A 27,890-nucleotide genomic window follows, 5' to 3' on the forward strand; every position below is an offset into this window, starting at 1 on the left:
TTTCTATACATGATAGAGAATGAGAATAAATTTGAAATTTAGCTTCCCTCTGCTCCTATTTATTCACTGCACATGGTTATAATTTTATGGACAGTTACTTGGCACTGAATCCCATTGATAGCAATTACATTCTCCTGTATAATTATCCATGGGAGCAGACAAAGTTCATGATCAATGCTTGTATGAAGATTTACCCATCTATTTTGTTTTCACCATAAACAATTCCATGTATGCTTGGTGAGTTTGATAATAATAAAATATTCCTATAGAGCCACTGCATATCTGCTATAAATACTTTACAGAGAAATGTTGAAAAACATTTTCACATTTTTTTAACTTGTGATTTTGCAATGGCTTTAATCTGTTCTGTCACCCTTTGATCATACTATCAGAACTGTTTAGCCGTCTATTTTGATTTAAAACATTTGCAGATGGTGTCACCCAGGTTTTAGTAAAAATATTACCCATTTTATAAATGCATACCTATATATACATACATGAAATAATACTACTTTACTAATAATGGATTCCTCCCCTCCTTTCTCTTTCTTTTTCCATCCCCTTGTTTATTCTTTCTTCTTACCACAGAAATGGAATGTGAGTCAGACAAAGATCCGCATAATATCAACAATAATATTCATACTGTTTGGCTGCGTTCTATTTGTTGCTCTTCCGGCAGTCATTTTCAAGCACATAGAAGGCTGGAATACATTAGATGCAATTTATTTTGTAGTTATCACCTTAACAACAATTGGATTTGGTGATTACGTTGCAGGTAATATTTTACCAAGTTCTGTATGGAAAAATAAACCATATACCTTTATTATGTACATAAATGCCTTCTCAGTGTATATTGTTGCATGGGACACTTCCACTAAGCCCGATATTGATCTAGCAGTATTTTTTTCCAATGTACCAGACTGGTGTTTTCTCTAGGTCTCACAGTTAAAATTGAAGTAGAGACCTTTTGAGTGCAACATACTTGCTACATTCAAAGATCTACTTATGCCCCAAATCTTAAAGTTGCTTCAAATTTACCAAACATTTTCCATGAGAAAGAGTACCATTCAATTAAAGAATTAACTTTAAAGCAGTAAAATAAGGTACCATCAAATTTTTAGGTGTTATTGTATATGAGATTGCCTGAATGATGGATGATACAGATCAATATCCAAGCTTTAAAAATGGACAATATCTTGAAAAGTCCCTAAATCTTATGAGTTTTCATTGCTCTCATTCCCGAGATCTCTTAGGAGACATTGACATTCTGAAATTTCACAAAATATCATGAAATAATATGAAAATTTCACAATAGTTTTCTCATTCAATATGCAGCTGTTATCTGGGAATTTCATGTTTGTGGGCACTCTTTTGCAGCCCCTGTCTGGAAACTAAGATAAATGAAAATTCTGTTAAATATTCAAGTTAGAAAAAATTAGGATCTCTATATAATTTGTGGTTTATAAGAGGGTATCACATTTGCATGGTAATGTAACAATCTTGTAAATAACACTGTGCATAGATAGATCCATACTATGCATAGATGAATGGATCTATCTACATTGCTTTTTCAGTTTTCCTACCTGTCTGTGTTCAATTGACAATTCTTACTTCCAGCAATTCTCTTATTTATGCAGATTTATTTTCATGCTGTTACTACATATTATACAAGATGACACATAATCAATCAATTTGCATAAGAGAATGTTGTTGCCATATGAGCTGCTTATAGAAGGCAGAGAAAGAATATAAGCTTGAGAATTGGGCTCATACTCATGCCTTGTTGTTAATATATATGGGATAGATCATAAAAGCCAGTACTTGTATGTCTGGATATGGTGTGCTGTTATATTTTATATTTATATTTGAATATAAAACATATTTAGTTTGTAAGATGAAATGGCCTCCGTAACATATTTTTTTCTAGTCTGAATGTTACTTTTTCCTATGTATAAAGGTGTCAGATATACACTGGGTTTTATACCTATTTTGAAAATGTCAGTGACTCTCATGCATTAATATGATTATAGGAAAATGGACCTAGTACCACATGCTTTAAAACTGATGTCTTTTTCAGAGTAAGAACATTATTTTTGTCTTGTTTTTATACATTTTCTGGTTATGTTTATAGTAAAAACATTATGTACCAAAGGCCACTTAACTGAAACTGGAGCACCAAGTACATTAGTAGTCTCTACCGTTATACATTAATATAATAATTTGTCCCTGCAGCTCTCACTGTTTTTATAGTTTTCATTAATTTAAAGAAAATCACAGTGATTAGTATAGCGTCTGTGCATCTGTGCAATTAATTGTTTTTTCTTCTTTTCGATGTACCTTGCCATCTTTTGAAATAGAAGGATGGATGGATGGATGGATGGATGGATGGATGGGAGGGAGGAAAGGAGAAAAGGAGGAAGGATTCAAGAAGAACCAGTTGCCAAGTAGAGAAGGAAATAGGACAACCCAAATGGCAGAAGGTGGGATTTGGAGCTCAACGTGCTTAGAGATGGTTTCTCACAGCAAGGGAGGTTGCTCCGTCTGTTGCTCATGTCTCCGGGCAGGGCAAACACCCTGTCATATGCTTAATTTCTAAGATATTGACAGGAGTCTTTGCTGTTGTCCCTTCACCCTTCTAAATCAATTGACAGTTGCTTCCTGTTGCTCATCCAGGCTAAGGGAAGAAATGCTTTACCTTAGAAAAGATTAGTTATCATGAACTAGACAGAACTACCTAGACAACACCACTGAAATCAAAATAATAACTTCCAATACTGTATTTCAAATTCCTAAGTGTTTTAAAAAGAGAGTGGGAGAAAATAGAAAACGTTTAAGCTTCAGTCTTCTGTATAATTAAAAACAACTGCAAAATTTTAGGTACATTAGAATGAGAAATCTCAGATTTACTATACTGTAATTTTTAATGTATGAGAGGGAAAAATAAATTATAACTTGAATTGCTGGTGCATGTCTTTTCATGGAAGAAAGAAACCTAAAATAATTTTGTTCCAGGCCAATTCAAAGAAGGGATGGTTTTATTCGCTTTACCAAAAAGACTTGCAAACACATGCACTCCCAGTTCAGAGACAGATTTCACCCCCCAAGTTCATCAAGTTTGACTTACAATAGTTCCAAATCAAAGCAGCATGCAGAAGAACAGTCGGGTGGAGTCTATGGGTTTGAGCTTGTTGCAGATTCATCAGCCAGTCTAGGTTTAAAATCAGAGTTAGGCCCACAGATTACTATCCTTTTCTTATCCTTCACATTGGGACGAATAACACAACAAAGAACTTGAGTACAATATTGAGAAATTATAAGCAACTAGGCAATAAAGTTAAGGAGCTATGAGCACAAATAGTGTTCTCATTGGTACTCCCAATGAAAGGCCAATCCCTATTGAGGGAAAAAAAAATCTAGAAATAAACCACTGACTAAAGGTTTGGTGTCACCAAGAAAACTTTGGTTTCCTGGATCAAGTCAAGGTATACAAAGTGGGAGTTAACAAGAAGTTGCCTTTTGCTCCATATTAATAGAAGCAGCTCTGCCGTAACTCATTTAGTAGGACAAGACTTTTTCCATGTGAGCAGATTTACTGTGTTATGACACTTTTTTAAAGGAAGTCCTCACTAAATCAAGGTAATTGGGACAAGAATTTCTATACTAAGCTATGTGGTCACAAAGCATGATGTCACATTGCTTAGCTATGGCCATCATGGCAATCCCTGTTGCTCTTGTTAAACGAGAATTGGGATCATTAAGTGAGGACCTCCTCACAACTTCCTTCCCACAACCAAAGTCGTTGGGGAAGCTGGCAAATCCTAGGCAGCTCACAATCAGGCAGGCTGGTAAATAGCATGCACAAATGATTTTGGGTCCAGGTGTGGCTGCTGGCAGGTGGGGAAGGGAGTGCACTTGTACTGGTAAATGGAAATGTTTTTGGGTTGGTAAGCTGCTACTAGGTGAGAGAGACTTACCTGAGTGACTTGTAACCTTCTCTTCAACAGGCCAGCTACACACACACACACACACACACACATACAGAGAGAGAGAGAGAGAGAGAGAGAGAGAGAGAGAGAGAGAGAGAGAGGGAGCAAGCAACCATTAATTTGGTCCAATTTCTAATTTAAATTACAATCCAAGTTAACCAAGGCCATGTTCAACCCATAAATTTGTAGCTGTGTTTTATTTTAATTAATTTAGCAAAACATGAACCATTTTGAAATATTATTCTGCAAATAATGGAAATGAAAGTATCAAATACAATTATACAAATTGGAGCTTCTGTAGGACATAGACTTTGGATGAAAAATGAGTTATGTATGAGTACAATCAGGTTCAAACATTTGTAAAGTAGAGACATTTACATTAAAAAAAATATGATCAAAGTTTTAAATTGTTCCTTGCAAATCAATTACATTACTTATTTGGGATGTTAACAGTATTTCTATTTCTATTTTGTTTGTCAGTTTTTAATTTAAGGCAAATAAAAAGAATTTGGATAACTTTCAACAATGATTTCATCTACTATTAGATGTTTTGAAAAAAAATATATTAAATATCTGAAAGACCTTTGAGGATCATTTGGAGAATCCTTATAGAAATAAGTGTTAGAACAGTGTTTCTCAACCTTGACAATTTTAAGGCATATGGACTTCAACTCCCAGAATTCCACAGCCAGCAATGCTGGCTGTGGAATTCTGGGAGTTGAAGTCCACATGCCTTAAAATTGTCAAGGTTGAGAAACACTGTGTTAGAAGAATTTATACATTGTTGTATAAACCTAAGGGTTTATCTGTAAAGGGCAAAGGGAATTGCCTTGAAGGACAGGAGGAACAGCCACTACCAAGACAGAAGGTCAGATAAGCAGGACCTGAGCCTGAGGAAGGAAAATACCTTGTGAAAATGTCTCAGACGAGAGACTCTCCAGGGTTCACAGAAAGACAAAGCGAGAGAGAGAGGGGGGGGGGAATCGCATTCTGACTTGCGAGAGTCTGTTATTGTATCTGTTACACTAAATGTAGTCCTTACCTACTTATATGGCATTGGTTTCTTAGTCTGGCCTAGCGTATTGGGCTTGATATTACCTATATTTGCTATAAAAGTATAATATACTTGGAGTGTTTATAAGAACTGTCCAATTTGCACTTCCCAAACTGGAGTATACTTTCCCATATATTGCAAGGTAGCATGAAAATGTATATCATTTTACTATGTTTATAGTAAAAAAAATTACATTCAATGCATGGATAAAGGGAGAAAGTGTCAGGCTGGCCCCAACTAGGTCCTTAGAAAAGGAAGTCCCTCGGCTCCATTTCATTGAAGTGATAGGCTCTTTTACTAAGGATTAGTGGTTTCAGCAGAAGCAGGCTAGAACTAATGTTCCCTCGCAAAGAGTTACAGATTTTCCCCTTCTCCTCAGCTCTCCTCCCTTGACCAGTTTGTCTTCATCCAATGGTGTGCCATATGGGTGTTGTGGGAACCGCTCGGATGGTGCAGTTCACATTCCTTTGCCAGGCTCCATGGCCTGGAAGACTGGAACAAGCTGGTTCTCACACCTCTGCTTTCTGTCAACCCTGTCACCCCTTCCCCTCTGGCTCATCTCTACCCTCTACCTCCCAATTGCTTACTTCCACTTCCCCCCAGCCCCCTAACAATTTATGACAAATGACAGAAAGTACAAGAAAATAGGAATCAGAATAAACTCAAATAAAAAGTTTTATCTACAGTATCTCTATCATATCTTTCTGATTTTCAGTCTCTGATTGTTCCCTAGATAAACAGAAGTGTGAAGTGGAAATCAGTGTTTAGTTTAACTGATCTTTGAATCTGGTGCCTTTGCTGGAAAATAGTACAATCACCTCTAAAACATAGGATCAGGTTGCCAAGCAGGTTTTGGCTACTGTTGATAGCAGACTAAGCGTTTTGTTTGCATTTCCAAGATTTTATTTAAAAGTCTGATGCATTCTGTTTATAATGCTTTGCCTTATTTATTTATTTGTTGCAGCATTTATGCCCTGCCAGATTTAAATACATCCAAAATTAGTGTCAGTAGACTGCTTCTTAGGTTTAATATGTTGGTGCTGATGATAGGATTGCACACTGGCTGAGAACTGGAGCAGTGGCCTGGAATATTAAGTGGAAGATTTTATCAATTTCACTAATTCACTGGAATGAATGAAATTGCTTAACTTCTAATTGAAAGTACTATTAAACATGCATGAGAGCTTTTACCTCATCTTGCCATGAAATGCCAAAAATACAGGGAACCCTCATCTTATGTCCTTAGTGGAACCTGTCCATTATGGTTGTCAGTCGTGATGATTGCAAAGTGGATCATCATATGACAGATTCAATCTTATGATCTTTTTCTGCTGTGGTCATTAAGAAAACCTATTAGCAAAAATGCTAGCAGGCATTTTTGTTGCAAACTGGAAGTTAACTGGGTTTTGGCAAAAACAATCACAGTCATGCTACAAATGGCTGTAAATAAGAGCTGGTTGCTGAGCATCTGAAATGCAATCATATGACTCAGTGTCTCTCTCTCTCTCTGTGTGTGTGTGTGTGTGAGTGTCCATAAGAACTTTGGACCTAGGTTCTGAGTGGTCCATCTTAACTTTGAACAGTCACAAAGCAACCAGTCATAATTTGAGGAGTACCTGTATTTTGTGCTTCAATCATTGGAGTGAGTTGCTTTACTACTAGATGGCACAGAAAATAGGGAGATGCAGAAACAGGCATCAATCATAAATGTAATGTAGGAAATAATCGATTTTATATTTTAGTCATATTTGCCAGTGTTACTTAGATAACAAAAGTTTCGGGATGCAAGGAAAGAAAAAAGGTAAACAAATTACAATAAAATTAAAACATAGTGGACCTGAATACAGTATGAATTAAACACTAAATTTCTAAAATGCTTAGTGGGAAAAACTAGATGCTAAAGAGAGAGAGTAAATGATGACTAAAATTATTATTAAAGAAGGAGTCAACCTATTCTCCAAAGCACTGAAGGCAGGACAAGAAACAATGGATGGAAACTAATCAAGGAGAGAAACAACCTAGAACTAAGGAGAAATTTCCTGATAGAACAATTAATCAGTGGAACGACTTGCCTTCAGAACTTATAAATGCTCCATCACTGGAAGTTTTTAAGAAGAGACTGGACAACCATTTGCATGAAATGGTACAGAGTTTCCTGCCTGAACAGGGGATTGGACTAGAAGACCTCAAAAGTCCCTTCCAATTTTGTTATTTAAAAAGAATCAGAAACCTTCTTTCTGTTGACATTAAGAATTTCAGAGAGAAGGATACTGAACTACAAGAATAAATGAGCTATGATGAGAGGGCTCAGAAGCTCCACCTCTGGGCTGCAGTAATTTGGGACAACCAGGAAAAAGGGGTGACCACACAGCCATTTCTGCCAGCAGCAGGCCTGAGTTTCCAAGGGTATCATCTCAAAGTGCTCCTTTCCACATAATCTCATATTCCATTGCCTGCCTCCCAAAACCTGTGTTGTGTCAAGCCATGTATTTCACCAGCCAGATATTGTAGTCCTACCCCACAGGGCCAGAATTGTTGACTACTAGTTTACACAACAAAGAGTCAGCACAGGGAGCCTTGTGTGCTTGCAGGCCCTCAAGTATTTTATTTCCTTACCTTCGCCTTATTTAGGTTGTGGTCTGTATTGCAGATGGGATTCTTATCTACTGTACTATATTTAAGGAAATTCTACCATAATTTATCACAGTAAGTCCCCATCTCAGTAGACAGCAGGCTTATATCTATGATAAGTTCCAAATATTTTGCCAAATATGATGATAGAATCACAGCTGGAATATACTGTAACTGGTTCCCCTGCTGTGGAAGGACAAGTAGTTTCTGAATTCTTTTCTGTGTTCTGAGCAGCATACAAAATAGCTTTCTGTTTAACCAAGGCAATGTTTCTCAACTTCAGCAACTTTAAAATGTGTGGTGTTTAACTTCAAATCCACACATCTTAAAGTTGTGGAGGTAGAGAAACACTGATCCAAGGAATGAAGATGATGGTAACAGAATAAGAGAGTTGGAAGGGACCTTGGAAGTCTTTTAGTCAACGTCTTGCTCAAGCAGAAAAGCCTATACCATTTCAGACAAATAACTGTCCAGTCTTTTCTTAAAAGTCTCCAGTAAAGGATCACCTACAACTTCTGAAGACAAGTTGTTCCACTAATTAACTGTTCTCACTGTTAAGAAATTTCTCCTTAGTTCTGGGATAGTTCTCTCCTTGATTAGTTTACATCCATTGTTGTCTTGACTTCTGGTGCTTTGGAAAATTAGAAAATAGCTTGACCCCCTTTTCTTTGTGGCAGCCCTTCAAATATTGGAACACTGCTATCATGTCACCCCTAGTCCTTCTCTTCGTTAAACTAGACTATACCCATTTCCTACAATCATAAGTTTTACTTCCAGGCCCCTAATAATCTTTGTTGCTCTTCTCTGCACTCTGTCAAGAGTCTCAATTCTTTTTCAATAATTTTATTATTATTGTTGAATATTTTATTAGAGTTTTCAATATAGTAAAAGATTAAACATAAAAGAAAAATTAGAAAAAAAGATTAAAAATAAGAGAAAAGAAAGAAAACAGAAATGTCTTCTATCCTTCTTTCTATTGAGTAATTTCCTTCTTTCACTTTTCCCTTCTTTCGTAACTCTTTTAATCCCCAATTCATAAATCATAAAATGATGATGATACCATCCTTACATCATTTTTCTTGCTATTGTACCTCTGTCCATTGATGATTTGATGATTCATGGAGTTTTATTCACTCTTGTTCAATTTACTAATATTTATATAGGAATACTATTCATTGCATCCTTCCCTAAGTGCAGTATTCACATGCTCTTATATCTAAGAGGAAGCAGTTGACATTTAATTGATACCTTTAATTTTCCTTATACTTTCTCCCAAGAAATGTAAGTATTAAAATCAATGAAAGCAACATTAAGTCTAGTCTAGTTTAATGAAGAGAAGGATGAGGAGTGACATGATAGCAGTGTTCCAATATCTCAGGGACTGCCACAAAGAAGAGGGAGTCAAGCTATTCTCCAAAGCACCTGAAGGCAGGACAAGAAGCAATGGATGGAAACTAACCAAGGAGAGAAGCAACCTAGAACTAAGGAGAAATTTCTTGACAGTTAGAACAATTAATCAGTGGAACAACCTGCCTCCAGAAGCAGTGAATGCTCCAACACTAGAAGTTTTTAACAAGAGACTGGACAGCCATTTGTTTGAAATGGTATAGGGTTTCCTACCCGAGCACGTGGTTGGACTAGATGACCTCCAAGGTACCTTCCAACTTTATTATCTATTATCTATTATCTATTACCTATTATTATTATTATTATTATTATTATTATTATTATTATTAGTAGTAGTAGTAGTAGTAATAGTATTAGCAGTATTAGTAGTATTAGTAGTACAAACCACACTTTATTGTATACTTCTCTACTTAGTGGCTCAGCAGGATCTTTTGACATATTTTGTGTCTTTTCTCTCCAAAGCCCTTCTTTCATCAGTGAGAATAGTCTCCATGAGAAACAAGCCTGTCACCTTTTAGTATAAATGCCTATTGTAAATCTTACTAACAATATTTACCAGTTTGTTATGTTAATAACTAGCTGACAGCTATTAATTCCCAGTGTTTGAAGACCCTGTCAATATAAGTACCTAAATAAAATAAAAATGGAAGGTTTAGGAAGAGGAAGGTTGCTGGCTTCCTATATTGCTACCGTAGTAGAATTAGTGGTTGGAGCCGGCTGATTGGAGGGAGCTGTTAGAAAGTTCACAGATCTCCTTTTATTGGTGTCATTGGTTTTTGGCATTGCTGGTTTGTTAGGTGGTTGTTTGAATAGAGTTGATGGGGGAAACTGGGTAAGAACATAGATTGTTAATATGACTGCAGGAGGCTGATTTCCATGAAAATTAAAAATGGAAAGTAAAATCATAGGTTGGTCCTTGCTGTTATAGAAGGAAAACGTAATTTGAGCAGATCCTTCTGGGTAAGACTCCACCAGTTTAATTGAGAAAATGTTCTGTTTCAAAGCAGATGCTTTTGCTTCCAAAAAGAAGAGTGCACAGTCATGGAATACCAAATCACAGTTTAGCATGATGTTCAAAAACGCATTGATTTAAGAACAAGTTATCTTTATCACTGAAATTGCATTAAAGTTCTAAACTTTGCTTGGAATATAATTCTATTTGTTGATTTAATGTTGAGTGGACTTTAGTCTTACCTGTGTTCTATGAGTTAATAACTACTAATAAATAGTAAAAAAATTTGTAAATGACTGGTAATAGGTATTCAATATAAATCTATATTTATTTGATTTCTTTTTAGGGGGATCAGATATTGAATATTTTGACTTTTACAAACCAGTTGTGTGGTTCTGGATTCTAGTGGGTCTTGCATATTTTGCTGCTGTGTTGAGCATGATTGGTGATTGGCTAAGAGTTATATCCAAAAAGACCAAGGAAGAGGTAAGGACATTCCAAGAAATTTGCAAAAAAAATTATTAATACTGTAACATTTTAATGAGTTTTGCTCCTTGCTATTCTCATAAATAACCTAGTTTGGACATTTATGTGTCATAAGTATTATTTGTATCAGGATTCATTATTATTATTGATTCAGTTTTTACCATCACTCCAATCCAACATATAATGAATATCTTACCAGTAGATTAAACAAAAATACCAAAATTAAAAAAAAACTGAAAATCCATAAAATCCAAACAAAGAGATAATGACCCAAATGATGTTTGGAAGTGTTGGATGTTTAACATCTTCTGGAAGGTGTCCAAGATAAGCATGTATCTAACCTCAGCCAGAGATCATTCTGGCACTGCCACTGAAAAACAACATTTCCCATTGTGTGACCTCCCTCCAATCCTGCAAAAGTTAGGAACAATCATCTGTTTCTTCTGCCACAATTGTAATAGACTGACTTCTGTAGGAAGATGCTGGTGAACATCTGAGTTGCTGCATTTTGTTCCAAATAATTATTAGATTGTTTTTAAATATGGCCCTATAGAGTACCATGATGGCAATGATAAGGGCACATGTTACAAGGTCCTCCTGTCCCAGGAAAGACCACAACTATCTCGTCAATCAAACCTGCATTTAATCACTCTCATCCATCTCTGCATGGTCTTTAGCTACTGTTCTAGCAGGAATTATGAGTCCAAGAGAACTTAAAGCCATGGACCTGCTTCTTCATGGACAGTGCCTCCATCTCCAGAATAATTTCTAGATGTACAAGAAAATCCTAATGTACAAGTGGCAACTCATTTTACGTTTCAATATTACCCTGTTCTCTCCCATCTAGACCTTAAAATCTCCAAGCACTGAAATGGGATTTTGGCACCCTCCTCAGAGTAGTCTGGGATCATTTTGAATAGCTAAATAATATCTTTCAGTGGCTTTATATAGTAACAGGGAGAAAACTGATTCCTGAAGTATAGTACAAAGGAGGAGCCACTAAGTTGATTTCTCCTCCTCTGTCACTACTGACTGGAACCATCTACCAAGATAGGAGTAGAACTACTATTCCCAATCTCTAACCACCACAGACAGTCCAGGAGGATACCATGGTTGAGGAGAAGTTGTACCAGACCAAGATAGACATACCAACTGTGTCCAAGTCATGCCAAATATTATCAACCAGAGCAACCAGTGATGTTTAGTATGGATCCAGATAATCTTTATCCCCAGAGTGATCTGTAGTTGATTCTGAACCATCTTCATTAAAAAAAAAAAAAGACCAGGTACTGATCAATAGTTCCCCTTTAAAGAAGACATACAGTGTGGCTGCTTTTAAGGACACCAGTTTCATCCCCTGGTCAAGGGATAATTAATAATCCCTTGGATCTAGGAAACCACTTCCTCCAGCTCCCCAAAGAAGCCAGGAAATGCAAAGATCCAGCCAGCAGGTAACTGAGGGTATCCTAGAGAGTACCATTTATTCAGAGGAACCAGCCAAAAATAATCTTAGAGAAAAAAATCCCAGTCATCACACCAGACCTTGCCCATGTGAAATCCGGATAGAAGTGAATCTGAGTGGCTACTACAGAAAAGAACATAAACCTTTTTTTGGCCATTGACCAATGAAAATGCACTCTGTAAAATAAACAAGGCAAAATTATCCTCTAAGATCAATACCATTTGTGGGTGAAGCATACGCATAATGTTACAAAATGTTGCTATTTTTAGAGAAATAAATGTAGTTAGGTTTACTTAACAGCAAATGCAAATAAAAGTTATCAGCATGCCCAAGAAATTTAAATAAAAGAGGGTAATCAATGTCCCTGTAGAGCTGACAATACAAAAAAATATGGGCTGTACAGCAACAAGTCACGGGCAATTTATTTATTTATTAAACCAATTTATATAGCCACCCATCTCACAAATAAGCAACTCTGAATGGCATAAATTAACAAATTTGTTAACAAATACATTAAAACGTATAAAAATTAAACCAAAACAAAGTATGATAGATATGAAGGAATGTTAAAAATAGCAGAACCATCTCACTAATCCACTTGTCCCCTGGGGTCCCTACTGGGGTTTCATGTGGGGTTTTCCTATATATCCCTTCCAAAGTAGCTGTGGGGAGCATTAAATTGGGCTAGTTCTGTTCTGTACAGAACATGTTACTTCAGTACAGATGAATTATTTTAGTAGCTCATCAGACAAGTTGTGCACCATTGGTGAAGGACTCAGTCTCAAAATAATCTCCATTCATTTGTCCTTTTTTCTATCTTCCTGCCTGGCATGGTCCCATAGCCTGTGAATTAAATTATGCAGTTATTTTAAAAACCTATTTTCTACACTTTCTAATATAAAACTTTGGGGGTCTGCCAACAACCTCTATAGGGGATTATTTTATTCATTTTTATTTACTTTATTTGTACCCACCTTTAGTATTTCTATGAATAACTCAAGGTAGCAAACATATCCAATACATCTTCCTCCTCCTATTTTCTGCACAACAACAACAACATGGTGAGAGGGCTGGATTGAGACAGAGTGACTGGCTCAGTCACTCAGCTGGGTTTCATTTGAGGCTTTCATCATGCTGACAGTTGCTGCTGAGGTCTAATATTTTATCTTTGTCTGTATAAGTATTTTTTATCTGCATAAATACCTTGATCACATTTGGAACTCTCTCTTAGCTGATCAGTGAGCTCTGCCCCCTCCAGTAGTATTACATGTGCATAGCAATTGTAAATTTGAAGTCCTTGACCTGTGATAATCAAAAGCTTTAAAATTTGATCATGAGAATGGCCTGGCAAGAATGTGCTGTGAATGACAAAATCATCTTCTCTGCACCACTAGCTATTACTTCTGGATCAGGGAGTTTCACATAACAAATGAATTCCTCAAAATCTTTGGTTGCCACTTATTTAGCGTATATTGGGTAAGCAAATTATCAAAGCTTATGTTTTAAATATCAGAAGCACTCTAATGCTTCATTTTCTTGAAAATTTGTTTTGTTTGCAATCCACATACTTCATTTTGTACTTCATTTTGTAACATTGTGAACTAATTAGCCTCAAGAATGGGTTCAACTGAAAGACAGCCACTAAATTAGATCTAGTTCTAATTCATGTTAGTTATATATTTTTAAGTACCGGCCTGGGTGGTATTTGACTGAACCTTCTACACTTCTAGATATAGAGAGCATGTGATAGGCATCAGTATTGCATTATAGCTAAATCATATTAAATATTATTTGAATAAATAACTAAAATAAGCAACTGTACAGGTAGAAATAAGACATTCCAAAAACATTGCCATTTCTGTGAAGTTTGCAGCTTGTTTTTGCTTTATTTATTGAGGAACATGTAAATATATCAATTGTAAAATCATGGTTGATATGACTTTGACTCACAAATCAGTACTTTGATTAATTGTGAAAGAGATTATAGTTTCAGATGACAATTATAGAGTTAGTGGTTGACAGTAGTTTCTCCCTTTCTCTCTCTCTCAGCAGGTAACTTAGACAATAATTGTACTATGCTTGAATAAGAGAAATGCTCTCCCGAGATACTATTTTGCCAGTGGATATGTTTTGCAGGTTATTTTAAGAAAAATCAAAACAAATTTTCAGTCTTATAATAAAATAGTCATGCTGACACATACCCCATTTGGATTACAGTATTATAACAACAACAACAACAACAATAATAATAAAAGTTGGAAGGGACTTTGGAGGTCATCTAGTCCAACCCTCTGCTCAGGCAGGAAACCCTATACCATTTTGGACAAATGGCTGTCCAGTCTCTTCTTAAAAACTTCTAGTCTTGGAGCATTCACCACTTCTGGAGGCAGGTTGTTCCACTGGTTAATTGTTCTAACTGTCAGGAAGTTGCTCCTTAATTCTAGGTTTGCTTCTCTCTTTGGTTAGTTTCCATCTGTTGCTTCTTATCCTGCCTTCAGGTGCTTTGGAAAATAGCTTGACTCCTTCTTCTTTGTGGCAGCCCCTGAGATATTGGAATACTGCTATCTTGACCCCCCTCGTCCTTCTGTTCGTTAAACTAGACATACCCAATTCCAGCAACCATTTCTTATATGTTTTAGCCTCCAGTCCCCTAATCATCTTTGTTGCTCTTCTCTGTACACTTTCTAGAGTCTCAGCATCTTTTTTACATCGTGGTGATCAAAACTGGATGAAGTATTCCAAGTGTGGCCTTACCAAGGCATTGTAAATTGATATTAATACTTCATGTGATCTTGATTCTATCCCTCTGTTAATGCAACCTAACACTGTGTTGGCTTTTTTGGTAGCTGCAGCACACTGCTGGTTCATATTTATATGGATTTATATGGATTTTTATGGATCTATCTTTCAAAATTGTTCAGAAATTTCAATGGGTCCAGAATGTCCTAGCCAAATTATTGACTAGTTGCAGCAAATGCATGACTCCATTCATTGCCTATCTTTCCTTTGCAAAATTCAAAGTGTTATTATAATGTGTAAAGATCTATATGGTTTGAAATTAGGCTATCTAAAAGATGATATTCTTCCTTATGACCTGTCCAGACTTTAAGATGCTGAAAAGATCTTTTTATTTGATTATCACCATCAAAGATATATCCAGAGGCAATGCAAGACTGCGCCTACTCATTTACGTTTTCTAGACTTTGGAACTTTCTGTCAAGAGAGATCAAGTTTTTTTTGTCGTCCTATTAGCAGGGAGAAGTGGGTTTTTTAAAAAAATCTAGAGTAGTCTTTGGTGTAGATGCTTGGATTGGTGGTGAGAGGTTACCACTTGTTTTACTGATGGAATTTTTATTTGCTTTAATGGTGTTCTGTTATTTTTTACTGCTTCTCTTTGATATCTTTGCTTTTTATTATCATAGGCAGTGCAGATATGAATCCCTATAATCAATGAGAATTTTTCAGTTGATTTAATAGAACAGTGCCTCCCAATCTTTTGGCCACCAGGGACTGTTCCATGGAGAAACGTTTTTCCGCGGACTGGAGGGGGCATGGTTTTGCGTATTGCCTGCACCCCACAGATGGGGCTTCGCTTTTTTGCATGGATTGGTTGCTGGCATGCTGCGGACTGCTGCCAGTTCATGGACCAGGGGTTGGGGACCCCTTTCATACAGACATGAATTTCACAAAAGGGGTTGGTTAATTCCATAGAGAAAGGAAAGGGGAGGCAATAAATATCAAGTGACATCAATATTGCTACATCTGGGCACCTATATTACCACTAAATTCACCTTCACAAAGATTTATAAAATAGAGTTACAAAAATGTTTAAGGGATGTCAGACTAAATTCTGATGGCATCCCAGCTATCTAATTTTGACACTGACCATTTTAATCTGATTAAGGTAAAGGCTTCCTTGTCCAGTCAGGTCCTAATATAGGGCACAGTGTTCATCTCCTTTTCTTAGCTGAGGGAGCCAAAATTGTCTAAAGGCATTTCCATGGCCATTTGGCCAGCATGGCTATACACTGAAGGCGCACAGAATGCTGTTATCTTACCACCAAAGTAGTACTGACTTATCTACTTGCATTTGCATGCTTTCGAACTGCTAAGTGGGCATGAGCTGGGCCAAATAACGGGAGCTCACCCTGTTGCCCAGTGCTTGGGTTTCAAACCCAGGCTGTCAGCTTTGCAGCTGACAAGCTCAGCATCAGCTAAATCAACTAGGGTCAAATTCATAGCTAAGGGGGAGGGAGGCTGGATTTGAACATGAGTTTCTCCAAAGCTAATCTGCTAGTAATTACTGCATCTCATTATATACTGCTAAAACTTGTTGTCATGATCTTTAACTGGGCCAAATGGTGCATCATAGAACAATAATTTGGAACCAATATACCTCAAATAATCTAGTTTTTGAATGTGCCCCAAATCTGGGACCCATGTCTTCCTAGGGCAGGGGTAGGCAACCTTGGCTCTTTTATGACTCGTGGACTTCAACTCCCAGAATTCCTGAGTCAGCATAACATAGCCCTAGGGAATGAAATTTGGGAAAGTTGTGACTGCTTCAGTGCTATGGGCTCCTGCTGCACCGTTGAGCTGCTGCTGTGGTCACGTGATCTGCTTTTTTGCCACCCGTGGTCATCACACAACAGAGTACAGGTTATCTAGTTATCTGTAAAACCCTTGCTGCTTGCTTGGAGAGGGCTTGAAAGGGAAAAGACTTTGTAAGATTTTTGCTGGAATACGAAAAAGGGCGAAAGACGGAATAACTTTATCATTGCATTTAAATATGTAGTCTATGAAACTGGGCTTATTTAAAAGTTAAAAAAGCAAACAAACAATTCTTATATTGACTATTCCAGAAGAATAAATTGTTATAAAGCAGGGGTAGTCAACCTTGGCTCTTTTATGACTCGTGGAAGAGCCAAGGTTGACTACCCCTGTTATAAAGTATAGCTATGGTCTATAGATACATATTTTTCTTTTATGGTATGAAATTATTATTATGGTTTTCAGATATTCTATATCAGAAGACTATGGTTGTTTATGAGCACAGCTTTGGGATACAGGTACACATTCTACCTGGAGTCATCCATGTGACTTTGGCTCCAAAAGCATAATGAGCTTCAACCATTATAAAACTTCATACTCCTTTAGATAGATTATAAACTATAGAGCTTCTTAAGTTTGGTTCCTGGGGTATTCACCCTCACTTAAATGCATTGAGGATAAGACCAGAAACTTATTAAAGGCCACTAAGAATATTGTATTTTCCACTTGAAGGAATTCCTCTTTAGGCAATCTACAAAACAAGAGTGGAGCCAAGTATCCAATTGGCACAAGAACCCTGCTTTCTAGTGACTCCATCTGAGTCATCTGTTTTTGAAATAGAAGCACACTCAGCAGTCCCTGAAATATTGAGAAAAGTTACTTTGGAAAGTAAAGACAGCACACTCTCTATTCTAGTCTTTTGCCTGACTATTGTGACACAACTATTCTTTCTAGTTAGCTCGATGTAGTTTCAGGAAGATAATGGGAAGTTTTAATTTTAAGCAACTGACAAAAAGCATCAAATGACAAAAAATATCAAGAAAAAAATTACAGAACTTCAGATAATGGATTGCTGATAACATTAAGATAGTACTGGAAAGGAAGTAAAATATATTAAAGCCCTCTCAAGCTTTTGATAATTTACCTTGTTCTGGAATGGCTTGAACCTACCTGCCTGGGAAGATCTTGGAAAAGATAATCAGACAACGAATCAGCGAACACCTAGAGGCAAACAAAGTCATTACTAAAAGCCAACATGGGTTTGTCAAAAATAGATCATGCCAGACAAATCTTATTGCATTTTTTGACCAAGTGACAAAATTAGTGGATCAGAGGAATGCTGTGGACATAATTTACTTGGACTTCAGTAAGGCATTTGATAAAGTAGATCACAACCTACTACTTGACAAGATAGAAAAATGTGGGGTAGACAGCACCACCACCAGATGGATTTGTAGCTGGCTGACTGGCCGTACTCAGGGTGTGGTCTTCAATGGAACTGCATCTACATGGAGGGAAGTGTGTAGTGGGGTGCCCCAGGGCTCTGTTCTGGGCCCAGTGCTCTTTAACATCTTTATCAACGATTTGGACGAGGGGATAGATGGGAAACTCATCAAATTTACACCAAGATGACAGGAATAACCAACACTCCAGAAGATAGGCTTAAGATACAGAAGGATCTGGAGAGACTTGAACTCTGGGCGCTATCTAACAAAATGAAATTCAGTGGTGAAAAAAAGCAAGGTTCTACATTTAGGCAAGAAAAACCAAATGCACAGATATAGTATAGGGGGTAGCTTGCTCAATAGGAGTAACTGTGACAGGGACCTCGGAGTCCTAGTGAACAATCACCTAAATATGAGGCAGCAGTGTGATGCAGCTTCCAAAAAAGCCAACACGGTGTTAGGCTGCATTAACACAGGGATAGAATCAAGATCACATGAAGTATTAATATCAATTTACAATGCCTTGGTAAGGCCACACTTGGAATACTGCATCCAGTTTTGGTCACCACGATGTAAAAAAAAAATGTTGAGACTCTAGAAAGAGTACAGAGAAGAGCAACAAAGATGATTATGGGACTGGAGGCTAAAGCATATAAGGAACGGCTGCTGGAATTGGGTATGTCTAGTTTAATGAAGAGAAGGATGAGGGGGGACATGATAGCAATGTTCCAATATCTCAGGGGCTGCCACAAAGAAGAGGGTGTCAAGCTATTTTCCAAGGCACCTGAAGGCAGGACAAGAAGCAACGGGTAGAAACTAAGCAAGGAGAGAACCAACCTAGAACTAAGGAGCAACTTCCTGACAGTTAGAACAATTAACCAGTGGAACAACCTGCCTCCAGAAGCGGTGAATGCTCCAACACTGGAGGTTTTTAAGAAGAGACTGGACAGCCATTTATCCGAAATGGTCTAGGGTTTCCTGCCTGAGCAGGGGGTTGGACTAGATGATCTCCAAGGTCCCTTCCAACTTTACTACTACTACTACTACTACTACTACTACTACTACTACTACTACTACTATTATTATTATTATTATTATTATTATCTGTTTTTATTGTACTTAATTTTCCACTTATGGCAATAACGGTATAAGAATATATAATTCTGTATAATGAACAATTGCATAAATCCTATGGACTCACATATACAATAAAATACCTTTACTTCAAGGGAACATTTGTTTTATACTAAATCTATTAATCATTCCATTCTGTCTATATATCTGTTAAACTATGATGTATGTATTAAATAATGCTTATTATTCAGATCACATATTCATGAGGTTTGGTTTGTTATTTATTTATCTGTTTGTCAGATTTGTTATAGCTGCCCTACTCCAACGGAGTCTGGGTAGTGTACAGAACCCCCAAATAAAAAATCCATAAAAAGAGATAAAGCATAAAAACCCACAGACAGCCCCAAAAATGATCTTAAAATCAATGCAAATTAAAGAAAATAGGACTCCAAAAATACAATAATATATTACCTCTAGGCCTGAACCAAAGCTAGGTTTTTAGAAATTTCTGGAAGCCTAGGAGAGAGGGCACTACCCTTATCTTTGATTAATTGTATTGTGAGAGCAAGAGAATCATTTAAAAGGCGGTACACAGTGGTGAGATTCAGCCAGTTCATACAAGTTTGGCAGAACTGGTAGCTAATTTTTTGTTGCCCAAGCCCAGAATGGACTTCCGGAAGCAGCATCCACACAGAGAACCAGTTGTTCACTTATTTGAATCCCACCACTGGCGGTACAGCATAGTAGACTATTTTATAAAGGTGCTGTAGCATTAGGAAATTGTATCTCCACCAATACTGAATCTCCAGTAGTCAAAGTACTTGAGGCAATCAATACATTAAACCATATCACCTACATTGGAAGCAGGTCTCTGGACTATTAGTATTTTGCAGATCGGTTTCAGTGGTTGTTTATTGAAATATATTTTAGCCATTTTTTTCTCGACGTAGTAGCAAAAATGTTATTGACAGAATATATTCACAAATGGCAAAATCCAGTTTATAATAATCAATACCAGTTTATGCTGATGGATTGAGAGGAGTCAGTTTGCCTTCCCTCTGCAGCCCTCCATGTACACTTTATAAATTCGCTCCAGATGGTTCTCTAAGCTGCAAAATCATTTTAAGAGTATAAAAGCTGTGAGAGGGAGAAGAGGAGCAAAAAGTTCCCTCTCATGCAATTCTGGAATGCACTCATTATACAGAAATAATAATGTGTATGTTAAGTGCAGGCACGAATATTATTCCTATTCAAAACACAATAGAAAAGAGGGGTTCTGAAGCACACTATTGGAGTTGCAATTTCAGTTACATAAAGGCGGGTATTTCAATCATGCAGCATCAGTTATTGAGTTATAGACAGACTACAAATTAAGATTAAAATTGAGTGTAGCTTGAGAAAATGTCATACCTCAAGGACAAAAGAAGGCTGAATGGGCACTAAAGATTTTATAATAGGAAGAAGAATTAAATTACAATAGTTTGTTACTTATATGCTCTGGCAGTCTGAAAATTGCATAGTTCTCTGCTTGTAACCTTTTGAGCTTCTGTCTTTAGCAATCCATGGGAAAGTGAGCTGCATTATGAAAATGTAACATTTCCTTTTAGAGCATTTTAGGACACAGAACTATTGGGAGTTCAGAGAATCTATCTGGACCATTATTATTACAAACTGTGTTCAGATACAGCAGAAAAGAATGATACTACTATATATAGATCTGTTCTCAATCTGATACATAATCACTCTTCCCAAAACAACCTTACTGTTTCTTGTATTAATTCTACATTACTTATGTAGAGTTTATGGATTGTTTCTGTTTAAATGCATCTAGGGTAATGTTAAAAGAGTTGTGGGCAATTTCATTTCTAAATTAACATTACATAGACTACAGAGACCGATTGTGATAAAACAATTTGAATCACTTAATTTATCATAATTTGTAATGCTACTTTTGTAACAGTTTAATTGTTTATGCATATCCAGTGAGCTAACTGGTCAGATATAGGCTACATCACTGGAGATTTTTAAGAGATTGGATGGTCATATGTCTGGAATGGTGTAAGATCTCCTGCTCGTGTAGGAGGTTAGACTAGAAGACCTTCAAGGTCCCTTCTAACTCTGTTATTCTGTATTCTGTAAATAGAAAAGCAAAAATTATTACAGGTAGCTGAGGTGCCTAACATTGGAAAATCCTACCGGTGGCTGGAAATGGCTGGATTAAAAGATAGCACTGAGGCACAGATCAGAGCAACACAAGAACAGGCACTATATATCAGATCCATTCTGCAGGGGTTGATTGCACTAGACAGGATCCAAGGTGCAGAGTATGCAGAGAAGCCTCAGAGACAGTCCAACACGTAGTGATAGGGTGCAACATGCAGGTAGGAACAACATACATTGAATGGCACAACCAGGTAGGGGATTCCACAGAAGGTTGTGCAGAATAACAGGGCTAAGATCTTGTGGGATTTCCAGACAGGAAGGCAGATACTGGCCAATCAAGCAGACATCAGGGTAGGAGACAAGGATACAAGGACCAGAAAACAGTGGTGGTAGATGTAGAGCTGACAAGTGACAGCACCATCAGGAAAGAGTATAAAAAACTGGAGAAGTATCAGGGTCTGAAAGAGGAACTAAAGAGAGTGTGGAATGTAAAGGCCAAAGTGATTCCAGTGATGGTAGGAGTATTTGGGATTATGACTCCTAATTATTTGGGAGAGAGGTTTCAACAGATTCCAACAACAATTTCAGAATTCTCTGTCCACAAGAATTCAGTGGTAGGAACAATTGAGATACTGTACAGACCCCTCAAACCAGTGGTGGGATTCAGCCAGTTCACACCACTTCAACAGAACCGGTAGCTAATTTTTTGTTGGACTTCCAGAAGCAGCATCCACACAGAGAACTGGCTGCTCATATATTTGAATCCCACCACTGCCTCAAACTTGCAGATTCCAGTAGAGGGCCCAAGATCGAGAAAGACACATATCATCCATAGGGATAAGGACAGAATTTTTAATTTTTCTTACATGATTGGGTTGCTTATCTTTGCTTCATAAGCTATCTTATATTTTTACTACACACTTAATCACTTTGATAAACTTACTTGGACAAGGAGGTGTTTTATAAATCAAGCAGAAAGTTTTAAGTTTCTTTTAAAAGCTGGCTAAAGTTCCAGTACAAGTACTTTTTAATACTGGGAGCAAAACCCAGAAATTGTACAGCAAGCAAGAGGGAAGGAGAGCTTTTCATCATATTCTTTGAATGAAGCACTCCATAAAATAGAATATGATTAAAAAAAGAAACCAGTTTTGAAAATAATTGAAGAAATTAAAGTAAAAATTTACAGTATAATAAAAATAAATTAATTAGAATTAATTAGCATATATCATTTTGATTTAGTATGAAAAAGCAATATGGCCATAATGCTTTTCCATTGGTTTTGGTTTTTAAACCAAATGAGGTAGTCTTTTAGTAACAAATGCTTAATCCATGTCACTTAATTTTTTTTTTAAAAAACAACTATGCACATTTGATAATTATTTGCTTGTCAATGATTGAATATTTTATGGTTACATTAATTTATTTAAGTGTTTCTAATTTTTATAAAAAGATTCACTTGGAAATAATTCAGGTAACAGTCTATCACTTCTTTTCTGAATGTAATAAGCATGAAAATTGGAGCTGATGGAAATATTCAGGCTGCACATGCCTTTGAAGAGGTACCTTGTTTCACTGAAAATATGATTATGAAACTCTGGTGATTGAATCAAAACACCTCACTGAAGAAAATAAGCCTCCTGAATCTTGGATAATTCATTTATTTAATTTATATGGCTCCCCATTCATGACTCCAGTAACAGTTAACAGAATAATAGAATTGGAAGGGACTTTGGAGGTCTTCTAGTCCAACTTCCTGCTCAAGCAGAAAACCCTATATCATTTCAGACAAATGGTTGTCTAATCTCTTCTTAAAAACCTCCAGTGTTGAAGCACCTACAACTTCTAGAGGCAGGTTGTTCCACTGATTAATTGTTCCAACTGTCAGGAAATTTCTCCTTAGTTCTAGGTTGCATCACTCCTTGATTAGTTTCCATCCATTGCTTCTTGTCCTGCCTTTAGGTGCTTTGAGAATAGCTTGACTCCCTCTTCTTTGTGGCAACCCCTGAGACATTGGAAGACTGCTATCATGTCACCCCTAATCCTTCTCTTCATTAAACTAATTAATGATAACTCTGCAATGATAATGAGCTTTGATTTGAAGACAAAGAAGGATGAAAATATTGGAATGGGATGAGCTCTTGCTTGTTCTCTTTCCCACCAGGACTTTGGGCTTATGTATGTAGATGTTGGGGAGACACTAGCTCAGCAATTAAAGACACTGAATTTGTCAGTTGGAAAGTTGACAGCCTGATTTCGAGACCTGAGTGCCATGCAATGAGGTGAGCTCTCATTACTTGCCCCAGCTCCTGCCGACCTGGCAGTTCGAAAGCATGTAAATGCAAGTAGATAGATAGGTACCATTTCAGTGGGAAGGTAGCAGTGCTCCATGCATATAGTCATGCTGGCCACATGACACAGAAATGTCTTTGGACAATGCTGGCTCCCTCAGCTAAGAAACAGAGATGAACACTGCTCCCTAGAGTTGGACACTTCCCCCTCTTTTTCCCCCCACTAGAAAGGAAGAAAATGTTTATGTATATAGATTTTTGCATCTGTTTGTAAAAGAGTGGTTTCTGTGCATGGGAACAGTTCATATACATAAAGAGGGGTCTGTTTTATAAATGGACTACCTTATTTTATAGGAAATTATTTTCAATCAATAGTTATTAATTTCATTAATGGTTTTTTTTGTGTGCTGGTTTTGACATTCTTTGGCATATAACTTTTGGATGTGGTGTGTGTATAGATATACATTTGCACACGTGAATATAAGTAATCCTCGTTTACTTACCATAGTTGGGATTGTCCACTTGGTAGCTAATTACATGGCTGCAACAGACTTATGATGTCACTTCCCTTTGGTCATTAAAGGAATCACTGCAGTCATTAAGTGAGAAATCATGTGATTGTGACTTACAATTTTATTTCTATGTGCTCCATTAACTCTTGAAAGCCAGTTGTGAAATGTGTGAATGTCCATCATGTGATTGCGATATGCTGTGACAATTGTTAATAGGAGAGTTGGTGACAAAGCTGGTTTTTTCATACTTTTGTAATATTGCATGGTCGCTAGGCAGTCAATAAGCAAGAGCTACCTGTATGTGCAAAAATACTGAAGTGTGTCCCACAAAACATTTATGGAGAGAGGGTTATGGGGACTGGTTTCAGCTGTGTAGACAATCCTGACTTGGCAAGATGGGAGAAACTGGGTATTACATAAGAGTTTGGGGTTTAGAAAGTTTCACTGTCAATTCTCCTTTGGGCTTGGAGGTTATTTTAGAATCTGCTGATTCTTCTTTTCAAGTTAATGTCATAATGAAAATCATCCGATAATGTCCTGAACTTAATTAGGTAAAGAAATACTTATCTCATATCATCACATCCATCCTCTGAGCTCTATATGCATCAGTGTCAAGAAGCATCTTATTCTAGTGTATTGTAAGTTTCACATTATAATATTATACTGCAGTGGAAGGAGAAGCTGGCAATTGTTCTGCTGACTTGACTAAAACTGTCACTTGCATTAATCCTCAGTTGGAATTGGCCCTAAAAATAGAACTGCGACAGCTGACATTTTTCTTTTAAAAGCCTTCTCCATCTAAATATAGAAAGGCCTATGTTGCCTCTCACAGGAATTATTACATGCACAAGCCAGGGTATCCATAAATAACCATGGCATCTCCCCTGGTAACAACACATAACATGCATTCTGGATTGCTGAGAATTCACTCTCCTGTCCAGCTGGGATTGTCTCAGCTGTCAAGCCTTACTTTTTAAAAGCAATTTCACCTCACTGGCCTATGTAACATTATAAAAAGAGCTGTGAAATGTTTCTGAGGTAAAAATCTTAGATGTTGCAATGTGTGTCCTTTTTATTAGATGAGCAAGGAGGTGGCTAAATCCTTGCACTGAAATAAAATAGAGAAGGAATAGAAAAATCTCTTAGAAAGGATAGCTACTTACTGTCAGGTTTTGAACACATTTTTTTTTCCTTTTCCAGATACACCATTTTTTTTAAAATAAAAAATGCAATGCAATACTAACTGTCTTTCCTTCTTCCCACCTGATTCTTTAGGTGGGAGAGTTCAGAGCTCATGCAGCGGAGTGGACAGCCAATGTTACTGCAGAGTTCAAAGAAACCCGCAGGCGCCTGAGCGTTGAGATCTATGACAAATTCCAGCGGGCTACCTCCATCAAAAGAAAGCTCTCTGCAGAAATGGCAGTGAATCACAGCCAAGACCTGACTCCTTGCAAAAGAACCTTGTCTGTCAACCACCTCACCAGCGAGAAGGATATCTTGCCTGCCATCACAAAGACAGATAGCATTTATATGAATGGCTTGACTCCTCACTGTGCAGCGGAAGAAATTGCTGTGATTGAGAACATTAAGTAGCAGTGACTTTGAAGCCTGATCTTTTAATAAGAAGCCACCTATGGTTTAGACTTACCTTGTAGGTCCTGATTATTTTCCCTCTGTCCATAACCGATGCCAATAGCATTTTTTAAAAATCATATGCATGAGTTCCAACAGAAATCTACCCACAATATGGAGTCATCATTATATTTCTTGAAAGACACAAGATGAATGGCACTTTGGTCATTGACAAATGCTGGACTAGGCAATGTTCAATGCCTTTAAAAAAAAAAGCCTAAATATTGGTGCCCAGACTGGCTTTTGTTTTTGTTTTTTTCATCTCTCCAGTTGCGCCGCAAGGCGTTAAGAATGAATAATGCTGGTTTAGGTTAACAATGTAGCTTTGAGAGATCAGTCCTTAAACTTTTCAGGGTCTACCATGCCAAGCCTAAGAAAGGACCATACATGGACTACAATCTATATGTAAATGGCAAGAAAATCTTATGCAGCCTTTTACCTAAGAAATTTTTGTCAGTGCCTTATCTTTTAAAGAAACAGAACCTCTATATCTTTCATATGGGTTTTTGTTAGTTTGTTGGTTCTTGCATGAGTACAATATCTCATGTTTATATTTCCTCTTGCCCTCCCCCTAACCATGTTTTAAGGATGTCTGAAGCCAAGGATACCAGCGTTAAAAAATATGCCAAATCAAGGACATCAAAACGCCACTTCTAATCTAGCTTTAAAGGCACTGCAATTATAAGGGTTGCAAAAGGTGTCCCCTATAATTTTTTTTAAACTCAGGTGCAGATAATACATGTACACTCAATTGATATGTAGAATTTATGGATCCATGTCAGGTCTCATTACTTAAACTCTATTCAACCTTTCATACCCATGCACCATGTACCAAAAAACTTCAGTTGTGTATTATTAAATTATTTGACAAGAGATATATCTTGGTGCAATAGATTTCTTTGCATATAAAGAATGCAGAAAAATCCTGAATCAGCAGCACATCAGCTACTAGCAAGTGCAGTGCTGCTGACAAAAAAGCATTCTTTTTTTTTTCTCTCCATTTGTTTTATCTGTGTCATGTTAGAAGTTCACTTAGCACAGGGATTGTGCCTGCTGGATTGCTTTCCTTGAATGTTACATCCTACATTTTTGCCCACTGCAGCTGGGAATAAAAGTAGGAATGCAATTGAAACTGGCATCACTGTGACTTTCAACACCAAGGATGTAGATGGTATCTGAAGACAAATGCAGACATGGAAGTAGTTGATCAATAGCACAGAGTACAATTAAATAGATGATTCTTGATTGGATATAATAGGCTGATATGCAGATCTGAAACCAGTCCTTAGAATTTCTTTGATTGTTTTTTAAAAAAACACAAATTAATTTTATAGCCTCTTGTGTCTTCTGTTTCTAAGTTTGTGTATGAGAGTCAGAAGGAGTGCAGAATAATGGAATAATGGAATGGCTTGTCTTTTAAATTGTTTTCAACATTTTATTCTATTGCAACCTGGCTGTATATAAATACCCCTTAAAAGATTAATAGGCAGCCTGATCCTCAAAGCATAACTAAGGTGCAAGACTCCACTGAAATCACAGGAGCTTACACTGACAGAGCTATTTGAGGCCTTCACTCTTGGCTCTGAGTATTTAATACAAAATGGGACTACAATTGGATTCTGTTCAAATAACATATCCGTATCATTTAGTTATTATTAATAGCAGTATAAACTATGAATGTTAAATTTATGAATGCTTCATTTTTTTATAACAAATCTAAGTTATAGGTGTAAATAGCAATCAGTGAAGAATTAACAAGAGTGTACATCTCAGATCAGTAAAGTTCCATTAAATATATATCAGGCCAAGCTCTTCAAAGAAAAAGGCCCCATCACCACCATTGCCCCCCCCCCCAGCACAGTGTTCTGAATGTCAACATGGTAAGAAAAGTTGTCTTACCATGTATAAACTGTGAATTGTAATGAAAATATAAAATAATAAAATTTTTAATTTAAAAAAAATGTTTCACTGAATCTCCTACTTGTGGCTATTTTAATGCTGGGAAAACTTCTGTAAAATCAGGATAGTGGAGCTTTCAAGTTAGGATGAATTCTATACCTAATTGCAGCCTCCTTGATTTTAATAAAATTATTTTGGCTGATATAAACAATATTTCCCTTCAGAAACATTTTGTTTCTTCTCCAATTAGTTGTTCAGGGTTCTCCCCCCCCCCCGGCTACTGTTTTATACTTGCATTTTGTCTTAAACACGTTGACCTTAATGCAACAAGCACAAAGTGGTACATAC

At 36.9% G+C, this 27,890-nt stretch overlaps 1 protein-coding gene across 5 annotated transcripts in view; it reads left to right on the forward strand.

The window, feature by feature from the left end:
- Window positions 1-27,483, forward strand: part of KCNK2 (potassium two pore domain channel subfamily K member 2) — a 108,866-nt gene extending 81,383 nt beyond the window's left edge. For all 5 annotated transcript variants that reach the window (XM_039336152.1, XM_039336142.1, XM_039336171.1 and 2 more), the window contains 3 exons: window positions 589-775; window positions 10,377-10,516; window positions 25,287-27,483. In XM_039336152.1, the coding sequence (XP_039192086.1) occupies window positions 589-775; window positions 10,377-10,516; window positions 25,287-25,604 (645 nt within the window). In that variant the 3' untranslated portion in view covers window positions 25,605-27,483. The remainder of the gene's footprint in view (window positions 1-588; window positions 776-10,376; window positions 10,517-25,286) is intronic.
- Window positions 27,484-27,890: the final 407 nt, after the last annotated feature.

Source organism: Crotalus tigris, unplaced genomic scaffold (genome assembly GCF_016545835.1).
Source record: "Crotalus tigris isolate CLP2741 ecotype Arizona unplaced genomic scaffold, ASM1654583v1 scf7180000017546.9332058, whole genome shotgun sequence".
NCBI classification, from domain to species: Eukaryota; Metazoa; Chordata; class Lepidosauria; order Squamata; family Viperidae; genus Crotalus; species Crotalus tigris.